The sequence below is a fragment of the Fistularia commersonii genome, chromosome 16 (genome assembly GCF_037954325.1).
Source record: "Fistularia commersonii isolate RoL2024-O1a breed Wild chromosome 16, RoL_Fcom_v1.0, whole genome shotgun sequence".
NCBI lineage: Eukaryota > Metazoa > Chordata > Actinopteri > Syngnathiformes > Fistulariidae > Fistularia > Fistularia commersonii.
This window is the reverse complement of record NC_141299.1, coordinates 363,449-375,550: the sequence shown is the minus strand read 5'-3', so window position 1 is coordinate 375,550 and position 12,102 is coordinate 363,449. Positions and strand designations below refer to the sequence as shown.

Genomic DNA, 12,102 nt, shown 5'->3' with positions numbered 1-12,102 from the left:
TATACAGAGAAAGCGGTTAGCGATAAAGAAGTGGGATACTGAGAGGACTGAAGAGAACAGACAGGAGTTCAGGGAGGTGCGGCGAAAGGTTAAGATAGAGGTAGCAAAGGCAAAACAAAGGGCTTATGATGACTTGTATGCTCGGTTGGATAGTAAGAAGGGTGAGAATGATCTATACAGGTTGGCGAAACAGAGAGATAAAGATGGAAAGGATGTACAACAGGTCCGGGTGATAAAGGACAGAGAGGGAAATGTATTGACAGATGCTAGAAGAGTGACGGGAAGATGGAAAGAGTACTTTGAAGAACTGATGAATGTGGAAAATGAAAGAGAGGCAAGGGTAGAAGAGGTGATTATTGTAGACCACAAAGTAGAAAAAATGAGTAAAGTGAAGTGAGGAAGGCATTGAAGAGGATGAAGAGTGGAAAAGCAGTTGGTCCTGATGATATACCTGTGGAGGTGTGGAAGTGTCTAGGAGAGGCAGCGGTAGATTTTCTGACTAGATTATTCAACAGGATCTTAGAGAGTGAGAAGATGCCTGAAGAATGGAGACAAAGTGTGATGGTGCCTATTTTTAAGAATAAAGGGGATGTGCAGAATTGTGGCAACTATAGAGGGATAAAGTTGATGAGCCATACAATGAAGTTATGGGAAAGAGTAGTGGAAACTAGACTGAGAGCAGAAGTCAGCATTTGTGAACAGCAGTATGGCTTCATGCCTAGGAAGAGTACTACAGATGCAGTATTTGCGTTGAGAATGCCAATAGAAAAGTACAGAGAAGGCCAGAGGGAGTTACATTGCGTTTTTGTAGACCTAGAAAAAGCATATGACAGGGTGCCAAGAGAGGAGCTCTGGTATTGTATGAGGAAGTCTGGAGTGGCAGAGAAGTATGTTAGACTGGTGCAGGACATGTATGCTAGCTGTGAGACACTGGTGCGGTGTGCTGTAGGGGTAACAGAGAAGTTCAAGGTGGAGGTGGGACTCCATCAGGGATCAGCTCTGAGCCCCTTCTTGTTCGCAATGGTGATGGATAGGCTGACAGATGAGGTTAGACAGGAATCCCCATGGACCATGATGTTTGCAGATGACATTGTGATCTGTAGTGAGAGCAGACAACAGGTAGAGGAAAAACCTAGAGAGGTGGAGGTATGCTCTGGAAAGGAGAGGAATGAAAGTTAGTCGCAGCAAGACAGAATATATGTGTGTGAACGAGAGGAACTCGGGTGGAGCGGTGAGGCTACAGGGAGTGGAGATTGAGAAGCTGGAGGATTTCAGGTACTTAGGGTCAACAGTCCAGAGCAACGGAGAGTGCGGAAAAGAGGTGAAGAGACGGGTCCAAGCAGGTTTGAATGGGTGGAGAAAAGTGTCAGGGGTACTATGTGATAGAAGACTATCGGCCAGAATAAAAGGAAAGGTGTACAAGACAGTGGTGAGACCAGCGATGATGTATGGACTAGAAACTGTTACAATGACCAAAAGACAGCAGGCAGAACTAGAGGTTGCAGAGATGAAGATGTTGAGGTTCTCTTTGGGAGTGACCAGGATGGATAGGATCAGGAATGAGTCTATCAGAGGGACGGCACATGTTCGATGTTTTGGAGAGAAGGTCAGAGAAGCCAGACTGAGATGGTTCGGTCATGTACAGAGAAGAGATAGTGAATCTATTGGTATTGGTAGACGGATGCTGGAATTGGAGCTGCCAGGCAAGAGGTCTCGAGGAAGACCAAAGAGAAGATTTATGGATGTAGTGAGAGAGGATATGAAAGTAGTTGGTGTGAGAGAGGAAGATACAGAGAATAGGGTTAGATGGAGAAAGTTGACTCGCTGTGGCGACCCCTAACGGGAAAAGCCGAAAGAAGAAGAAGAAGATTTTATATTATTTTATTTTATTATTACATATATATATATATATATATATATATATATATATATAATATCTGCTCCAACTTGTCTTGATGGATCAAGCACTGCCTCTCCTTCATTGTGTGACTGGCGGGCACCCTGATGCAGAGCTGGATAACAATACACCTTACAACAGACTGAACACACACATTCACAAGGCACAAACTCACACCCTGCAGACATTTTTATTTTTCTGAATCAGTGAACCACATTATCCCTAATAATGTCTTCTATTATAACCTTCTGTTGCAAAAATGAATGAACTTTGCATTTCAGAACAGAGAAGAGTCGGGTGTATCCCAGTCGTCTCAGGGCAATATTTAAACAAAGGCACTAAGCCACTTTGCTCATTGCAAATCAGAACAGAGAAGAGTCCAGGACACTAGCATTCAGCACTCCAGTAAGTATTCCCCTAATTAAACTAACTATCAAGAAACTTGTTGCAGCATACCTTGTCAAGAAGTTAATTATTGTGAGTAGAAGTTAATTTACTTTAGTATACAGTTTGAAACTAGCTTGTTGCTGTTGTTGTTGCTGTTGCTGTTGTTGTGGTTCTAGTCCTTGTTGTGATTGGTTTCGGTTTCTGATTGGCCTATCAACTTCGGGTGTGTCCGGGCGTATTGCGGTTGTGTTGGCAATATTCAAACAAAGGCACTAAGCCATTTTGCTCATTGCAATTCAGAACAGCAAAGAATCCAGGAGACTAGCATTCGGCATTCCAGTAAGTAACTCCCCAAACTAAATAACTATCGAGAAGCTTCTTGCAGCATATCTTGTCTAGAAGTTCATTACTATGAGTAGAAGTTAATTTACTATAGTAAACAGTTTGAAACTAGCTTGTTGCTGTTGTCGTTGTTGTTGCTGTTGTTGTTGTGGTTCTAGTCCTTGTCGTGATTGGTTTCAGTTTCTGTTTGGCCCATCAACTTCGGGTGTGTCCGGGCGTATCCCAGTCTCCCGCCTGTAGGCGATTGACCGACAATGAGTGCTCCTCAAGTTCCAGCCGCACTTGAAAGCTGGCCTTTCACAGTTGGCCTTTCGTAGCGTAGGGTAACGCAAATGAAGGCAAACACGAAACAAGGCAGTAAACATTTTAAAGGCAAAAACTTCTTCAAGCGAAAATGCAGTCAAGTAAAACTGACAAAACCCAGTTACACCCACCCATCAACCGTTTCCCTAGTTTAGACCATGTGCTTCCTTCCCATCCCCAGTGTCGCACCCACCCGCAGACGTTGGGTCGCACCTATACGTCGCAACCCTTCCAACCTCATATGTCCAATCGTATCAAACTACACTAAACAGGATGTATCTGGGGCTCTCTGGAACTGCCGGTCAGCAGTGAAAGAAAAGACAACAGATTTCATTGCGGCCTGTATATCCACTTGCACACTAAACTTTCTAGCTCTAACAGATACATGGATTACACCAGAAAACACAGCCACATCAGCTGCCCTGTCCGATATATACACATTCACTCACACCCCCAGAGCAAATGAGCGTGGCGGTGGAACCAGCTTGTTAATCTGCCCGGAATAGAAATCCTCTCCTGTTTCTGTCCAACACTTTCTTCCATCCTCCTTTGAGTTCCATACCGTCCTTGTCACTCACCTAGTGAGACTCACTATTATAGTTGTGTACCGTCCACCTAGGGCCTTCGGGTTATTTCTGGAGGAACTTGATGCACTCATATCACACTTCCACATTGACGATTCCGCTCTTACTCTTCTTGGTGACTTCAACTGTGGGGAAAAGGACAAGCTAGAAGCACTAGTTCCTTTGACTTTCACCTCTCTCCCTCCCCTCCCACCCATGTGGCCGGTCGTCAGCTTGACCTGATTTTCACCAGACGCTGCCCTCCTAACATCTCGGTCATGCCTGTTGATAAAAAAGAGCTCTCAGATCACCATTTCATCACCTGCACCCTAGCCCTTTACCGCTCTCCCTCAACTCCCCCCGCTGCCCATCTGGTCTCTACATGCAGACACCTCCGTTGACTGAATCCCATGGATCTTGCCTCATCCACTACTGCTTCTCTCCCCTCGATCAATTCATTTTCCCACCTCCCCGCTGACGAAGCTATTGTCACATTGATTTCCACCCTCTCCTCCTCAATAGAACAACTCTGCCCCCTAACCTCCAGACCTGTTTACTCAACCACACCAGCTCCTTGGCTATCTGACACTGTGCGTAGTGAGAGACGGACCCTCAGAGCGGCTGAACGCAAATGGAAGAAGTCCTTACTCCCTGATGACCTCCAAACCTTCCAATCGCTCCTATCCACCTTCTCCTCTATTCTCTAAGGCAAAAGCCACCTTCTATCGCTACAAAATTCAATCGTCTGCATCTAATCCGAAGAAACTCTTTGAAACCTTCACTACACTTCTCCAACCCCCCCCCACCTCTTCCCTCCTGCCCAATGATTTCACAAACTTCTTTGAAAAGAAAGTAAATGACATCAGATCCTCTTTCTCTCACAATCCAACGCGCTCCACAGCCAACCACCCCTCCTCTCCCTTCCCACCCATTGCACCAGTCACTACCCTCCCCCCTCCCCCAACCCGTCCTCTTCATCTACTCCTTACCCACCTCAGCCTACCCTACCCCTCTTCATCCCTCTCTATCCCCTCGAGGTCCTCAAACCCATAACATCCAGCCGGCCGACCACCTGCTCCCTCGACGCGGTCCCCTCCCCCTTTTGCAATCCATAGCACCAGACCCTCTCCCCTTCCTATCTCACCTCATCAATGCGTCCCTCCAGACAGGCTGCTTTCCATCTGCCATCAAGTCTGCAAGGGTCACCCCTCTGCTCAAGAAACCAGCACTTGACTCATCTGACGTCAAAAACTATAGACACGTCTCCCTACTACCCTTACTCTCAAAAACACTTGAGCATGCAGTCTTTAACCAACTCTCTCACTACCTTCAGCAAAACAACCTCCTGGACCCTCTTCAGTCAGGGTTCAAAGTTGGTCACTCGGCAGAGATAGCCCTCCTTGCAGAGTCACAATCAATGCAGGAAGTGAGAGCGGTCTCTCTCTCGTCTGTGCTTATACTTGTTGACCTGTCAGCCGTGTTCGACAGAGTCAACCACCAGATGCTTGTCTCCCCACTCAAGGGTCTTGGTGTCACATGATCTGCACTCTCCCTGTTGACATCCTACCTGACAGGTCACTTCTACTAGGTGACATGGGGGGGGGCTGTGTCTGATCCATGCAGACTGTCTACTGGTGTTCCACAAGGTTCGGTTTTAGGCCCTCTCCTCTTCTCCCTGTACACGACATCGCTTGGTTCTGTCATTCGCCCCAATGGCTTCTCTTACCACTGCTATGCTGACGACACACAGCTGATCCTGTCCTTCCCTCCGTCAGACACACAGGTAGGAACCCGAATTACAGCTGATCTCAGATTGGATGGCAACTAACCACCTGAAGCTCAACATATACAACACTGAGCTGCTCTTTCTCCCACAGAAAGAGATCTGGCCATCACCATCGACAACACTGTGGCAAGGCCAACCAGAACTGCGAGAAACCTGGATGTGGTGCTAGACAACCAACTGTCGTTCTCAGCGAATGCCGCAGCAGTCGCACTTTCCTGCAGATTCCTCCCTCACAGCATCAGGAAGATTCAAAGATTCACTCATCCAGGCTCTAGTCATCTCTCGTCTGGATTACTGCAACTCCCTCCTTGATGGTGCCCCAGCGGTGACCATCAGGCCTCTGGAGCTTATTCAGAAAGCGGCAGCCCTTCTGATGTTCAACTGTCCCAAATTCTCCCACACAACTCCCCTTCTTATGTCCCTTCACTGGCTCCCGGTAGCCGCCCGCATCAAGTTCAAGACCCTGGTGCTCGCTTACCGGGCAGTGAATGGGACTGTCCCGTCATATCTTTAAGATAAGGTCTAGTCACATGTCTCTACCCGTCCCCTCCGATCTGCCACCTCTCGGGGACTGTCCACCCCATCACTCAGAGCCCCTGGCTGCTGAACGAACCGATCTCGGCTCTTCTCGGTCTTGGCTCCTCAGTATTGGAACGAACTCCCGGAAAATGTCAGAACAGCGGGGTCGCTGCGGGGTTGCTGCCCATCTTCCCCTGTGAGCTGAAAACGTAGCACTACCCCACTAATCACACTTAGCCCACCCCAGCAATGCAGGGAGAAGATAAAAACACTCCAATCATCTGATAGCCCATGGGACGGTGTGGCTGCTTCCATCTCCATGTCGCCTTTGTGGTCTTCATCTTCGTCTTCGTCTTCATCTTCTTCTTCTTCTTCTTCTCCTTCTTCTTCTTTTTCGGTGGTTTGTTGTCAAGTGTGGACCTTCAGGTGCAAGTTGCATGGCCTGTGGGAACACAAAATTAATGGTTCCACAGGGGTGAGGCTACTTCCTAGAACCGAATTGAAGCTCAGAACTTTTCTGTCTGAAAGCTGCTATTGGCTGTACATTATGGATGGCACCTGACATCAATGGTTTCCATAGCAACCGTTGAATACTCTTTATACCAGGCTGCACATGGAACGAAGCTGGGCTGTGATAATAAGTCAATACATAGCCATTTTGCACCAGAGGTTACAATAGTTGTGGCCCGGTCCGAAATTATTTACCCTCTGCATCCCTTTGCCCGCAAACCGACACAAGCAACAGGCGGCTAGCAGGGAGTACTCACTCCAGGACTTTGATGTTTGCCAGTGAGTGAGACAGAAGCGAATCAATAGTGGCAGGGAGGATATTTGGTTTGACATTTAAGCAAAAGGAAAATAACCATCTGTGTGTCGCTACCTCTGCTTGCTTTTCCGGGGACTACTACAACGTGGTGAAGCGCTGCCCTGGTTATTTTTTTTTGTGTCTGACGCACATCTCCCCACAGCAGGGGGTCGTCATTTTGATGGCACTTTACCGTGGAGACATCGGCTACTCATCAGCCTCAAAAAGGAAAAGACATCTTTAACTTTCATCTCCTTCCACTCACATCAAACATTTACACCGTGTGGCAAGCACAAAAAGAAATAAAAAAAAGACGTGGCATAAAGGAATGTCTGCAAAGACCGATAGAGGACAATAAAACCGACTATACTGCGAGAAGAATGTTGCAGACAGCGAGCGCAAAATGCAAGAAAAGACAAAGAGGGGAGGGGGCAGCTGACCGGCTGGAACAGAGGAGGCATTGTCCTACGGGAAGGGGGTGAAGAGTTCACCAGTCGGCACCACTGCCATGAGCAAGAGAAGGGAGAAGGTGCATTGTTGATCCGTGAGACGCAGCCAACCTGCAGGGATGACTTTCACAAAAGAGAGTGTGAGGAGGAAGGGGACGTGGGCATTGCGCACATGCAAGGCGGGGTGGGGTCTTTCGAGAGAATCCTGACTGAGTCATACATGTGATGTCAAACGCTCAGCTGGAAAATTAAGGGAAGGGGGTTGTGGTCTGGGAGGAGGCCAGACGTCTCTTTGTGCGACAGGCTCGGACTTCAAAAGCACCAGGGACAGGAACCCAAAGCCCTGCAGAGAAACCCCTCCCTTCCTAACACAGTCCAAAAAAATAAAAAAATGAAGACGCAAATGTTTCCAGACTTAACGAAAGGGTGAATGGATACAGGTCCATGCAGCATGAGAACGGTTGTACGCTCCTATATGTGGCCTTTCACTGCCTCTCCAGTGCTCCTGTAGCCCTGAGTGCATGAATGAATTACTAATAAAATGTTACCAGGCTGTGCTACAAACGAAAAGTAATTTGCCAACTCTGCAAATTAGTGCACAGAACTTAGGACTTACGATGCAAAGTGTGTGTGCATGTATCCACATTTCCTCCAACTGTTCAGATCAGCACACAGACACACAGACACACACACAGACACACACACTTATCGTGTTACTCCTCCAATTTCCCCTTGCAGGTGTCCTCCCTCACCTCTCAGAGGATTACGCTGAGTGTGTTGGAGTCCTGCCGCCATGGCAAAGGACACTTTACCACGGAGATAGCCTGACAAGGAGTTAATGGGCACTAACGTCCATTCTCGGGTCTTTGCGTCACACCAATGTGACAGATGAGAGAAAAGGCAGCGCGGATAAATTCAGCCCGAAACAAAGCTGTTCCCATGTGCTTTTTTGCCCTTGCACCTAACCCCCCCTCCCCCCCTCCCCCCCGCCTCCCCACCCTCAACCTCCAAGGATTGGCTTTACCGCCACAGAGCAGATGAGCAGCTCTGCTCTGGCTGCGGCTGCCGTGAAGCGACACGAACACCAATTACATTTTCAAAGGCAATGCATCCAAAAATACTTGGATGCGTTCGAATACACACACACAAACACACACGGACACACACACACACAAACACACACACACACACACGCATGCACGCACGCAGACTCACATAGGACATGGGCGTACTAATCCAACACACACACAGCAGAATGAAGACATCATCTCGTTTTTTTTTCCATCACACAAACAGAGCAGCGAGGACACGCAACACGCAGGAGCAGATTTATATCTGGACTCATATCCTCCTAACCCCCACAGCCCAAAATAGCCCCCCTCCCAACCCTAACCTCCAGCCTAATGAGCAGGACTTTTGGTCAAATTACTGTGGATAGTCAACATGACCTCCTCTGGGATAAACATGAGGATGCACTGTATGTTGATTCCTGATTTGGTTGATGACTCTTGTCATGGGGGAGGTTTAAGGGTGGGTGGAGAATCTCCATCTCCTTCAGTGCACCATGTTTATCGTGATAAACCAAGTCACCTTCTGGCTCTGGAGTCAAACTCCAAGCACCATCACATCCCAACCACTAATCCATACGTTATTGCATGGCATTAACCTGGCATCAACTGCTGAAAAAAGACTTATATGTGACGTTGCTGAGGCCAAGGTTCACCAGTCCAGAAGCACATGTGGAATCAACGTCAGCGCTCCGCTGTGATGTGAGTTTTTTGACTTGCGAGAGCAAAGATAGAGCATCGGCATCGGGTCATGGTGACAACACACACAGAAAAATGTTTACCTGGCAGAGACACACCAGAGCAAAATGGAGGACAGAGGTTGGGAGGGGGCTATGCAGACACTTTTTTTAATCATTATGTAATCCCTGAACCCGGTCACAGATCACCGGGAGGCTGCCTGCCCCCCGTTCATCATGAACAGCCTTTAAACGTTCTTTTCAAGTCGAACCCTGGCTTCTTCCTCTCGCTCCCCAGGGATTAATGTCTTTTGTTCTGTCCCATATTTTTGCCGTCTCACCACCATCAGTGACCCACTAGTGCACGGCAACACTTCCTCCGCACACATACGCTGCTGGTTTCAACCAACAATATTTTTGACCTCACTACGTCCTTCTTCTCTCTCTAACCCCCATTGGTAATCCCGCCAAGCCTTACCAGGTGTGAGCCACAGTGAAGCGGCGCCTCTGCCTGATGCTCTTGTTGACCATTAGCTTGCGGAAGAGACGCGGTGAGCTCCGCGGGGAAAGTTTCGGGGAGGTGGCGCCCCGCTTCCCCCCCACCACGCCAGGCACCTTGGGGGGCTCCAGCTCCAGGTGCATGTGCTCCTTGAATGTCCGGATGCAGGAATCCATTTCGTTAGCGGACATCCCCACGGACCTTCGAAACGTTTGTCTTCCAATCGGCCGAAACTCAGTCGCTTTGGCCCCTCATGTATTTCAGAAGACCTCCTGTCCGAGGACACTCCGGCTGGAGACGTCTTGAGGTGAGGAACCGAGGAGGGGGAGGGTTGGGTGTCACACAAGTATCTCAGAAAGGCTGGTAAACACGTACCGTCTTGGCTGCGAGGTTAAATTGTCACTATTTGGGGAGAAGCCATGCAGCAGACGCTCTCTTTGTGTTTCTGCTGGATCATCAGCAGAAGCTCCAAACCCCCACCACACACTCACACACATACACAACTCCTCTGACGAGACGCAGTTTCACCGTTCCTCTCCGGGTCTTGCAGACTGACAAATGTCCCTCCTGCTAGATGTGCATCTCAGCTCTGGAGACCTTCTCCCCAAAACCCCCCACCCCCAGTGCATCTCTGAACTGGAGATCGACTTTATGAAAGATTCAGAAGGGCTGGAGAACTGCGCCCCGAGTCCTCCTGTCTCATTCTCCTTCCATCAGCCGCTGTGTGGTTGACCTCCCTGCTGAAAGCAGCCCCCGGCTCTGCAAAAGCAACTTCAAGTGTGGAGTGACTCCCAGTTGGACCTCCTCCTCTTCTTCCTCTTCCTCCCGGCTTCACTCTCCTTAACACGGAAACAGAGCGCAGGAGGAAACGCTTCACTTGCTCTTTCATTCAGAATAAACACAAGGAGCCAGAGAGCAGACACGCAGTGGGTGCAAGCCACGCCCCCCGCGGGAGACGATTGGCCGGCCGCCGCTGTGACGATGGGCAGGCAGGCACAGTAACAGGTCGCGGGATTTATTATTTATTTTCATGTTTAGCCGGGATTTGCGGTAACGCTGATGATGTTGTGACCTTTAGCGAGGTGGGCAAACCGATGAGTGCAGGCCAAGGGAGGGAGGATGAAAAAAAGGCAATTTGGATGGGAGATTAAAACAAACAGCTTAATGGGTATCACTCTCTCTCTCACACACACACACACACACACACACACACACACACACACACACACACACACACACACAAACACACACACACACACACACAAGCCACAGCTCATAGCCGACCTGCTTCTCATAAACACGCTCACACATGGATTTAAGCGCCGCAGGGATGTGACCACGTATTTACTAAGTGTTTATGGCAAATGCAAACACAACCCCAACCCCCCCAGCCTGGAGACAAAACCTCAACCCATCCCTTCTTTTTTTTTTTTTTTTATTTCCCTGCATCCTGCAAGCCTTTTGTAGACACACGACCGCAGAGTAAGAGCTGGTGTGAACCCATTTGTTTCGGTTGTGAGTCACTGACTGTTGTGAATGCCAGGGGAAGAGCCCCCCTCCCACCTCCGCCCCAGTCAGGAGAAGATCATGAGACATTACAAAGGTCATCTCCAGCCTAACAAACAGCACAAATGCACCTGTCAGGATCCTGCAGGCTCACAGTAGATTTTAATTGTCCCATTTAGGGCCCTGCTTTTCCTGTCAGTCCCCTGAGGCTGCAACCGCCGACAGACAGGAGAAAAATAAATCCAGTATATATTAATTGATATAATTATATACTTCAAGTGAATGTTGTAAAAATACGTAAAAATACGTATAAAAGCCTTTATATATTATCAATCCATTGTGTGTGTGTGTGTGTGTGTGTGTGTGTGTGTGTGTGTGTGTGTTTTATCCATCCATTCTTACACACAAACATGTGTAAGAATACATGTATATATGTAAAAGCATAGTTGGGTGAATACAGTTCTTGACAGAACTAAATCCAGCCACCGGTTAAGGACAATAAAGGCCTAAAACACCAGCTGCAGTAAAGAGATGGATTCAGATCTACTGGCCACAGGGTTGGAAATCGGCCCTTATAAAAAGGAAGCTGGGTTTCTGCACAGGAAATGGGCTATTTAGGCTTCACCATTTGAAAAAGATGATAATGCCTGAGGAGCCATGAGGTGCGGAGATTGAAACCCATACGGTCAAGTCAGAGGATGATTGAGCCATTGTCATTTCTCACTGGTTCCCATGTGGAGCCTGAAAGGAGGAAATGCAAATTGACCGCCAATTTAGAATGAATGAATGAATTCAGAACGTATGTGAACTTGAGCAAAAGAAAAAAAATGCTGTCATTTTGTGTATTAAAATGCCACCTGTGACATGAAACACAGAAAAAACGCAAAACCTCTTCCCGCTCTTTTCTTCAATTTTGCATATCTTGACTTTATCTATGCTTTGAATCATTTACCAACAGAATTCATTATCATCAATCGCTAGTCTGCTGGACTGTATTGTGCAGATGATCCCTTAAGGGTTCACCACAGTGAATCAACCTCCTCTATCCAACCTTATTCAGTACATCCTCTTCTATCATAGCTACTAACTTCATGTTTTTTACAGTCATTTGGCAGATGCTTTTATCCAAAGTGACTTACAAAAAGTATGGTATATCCTCTTTCACTACATCCATCCATCCTGTAGACTCCCTGCTTTTCCAGTCTCAGCATCCTTCTACCAACATCTTCTCTGTCCCTCCTCTCCACATGACCAGACCATCTCAGTCTGACTTCAACAACCTATTTCCAAAACATGTGCTGT

At 47.9% G+C, this 12,102-nt stretch overlaps 1 protein-coding gene across 1 annotated transcript in view; it reads right to left on the bottom strand.

The window, feature by feature from the left end:
• pde4ba (phosphodiesterase 4B, cAMP-specific a) overlaps nt 1–9,397 on the bottom strand; it is a 127,050-nt gene extending 117,653 nt beyond the window's left edge. The window contains exon 1 of the mRNA XM_086161396.1: nt 9,274–9,397. Coding sequence (XP_086017522.1) covers nt 9,274–9,326 — 53 coding nt within the window. The 5' untranslated portion in view covers nt 9,327–9,397. The remainder of the gene's footprint in view (nt 1–9,273) is intronic.
• Nucleotides 9,398–12,102: the final 2,705 nt, after the last annotated feature.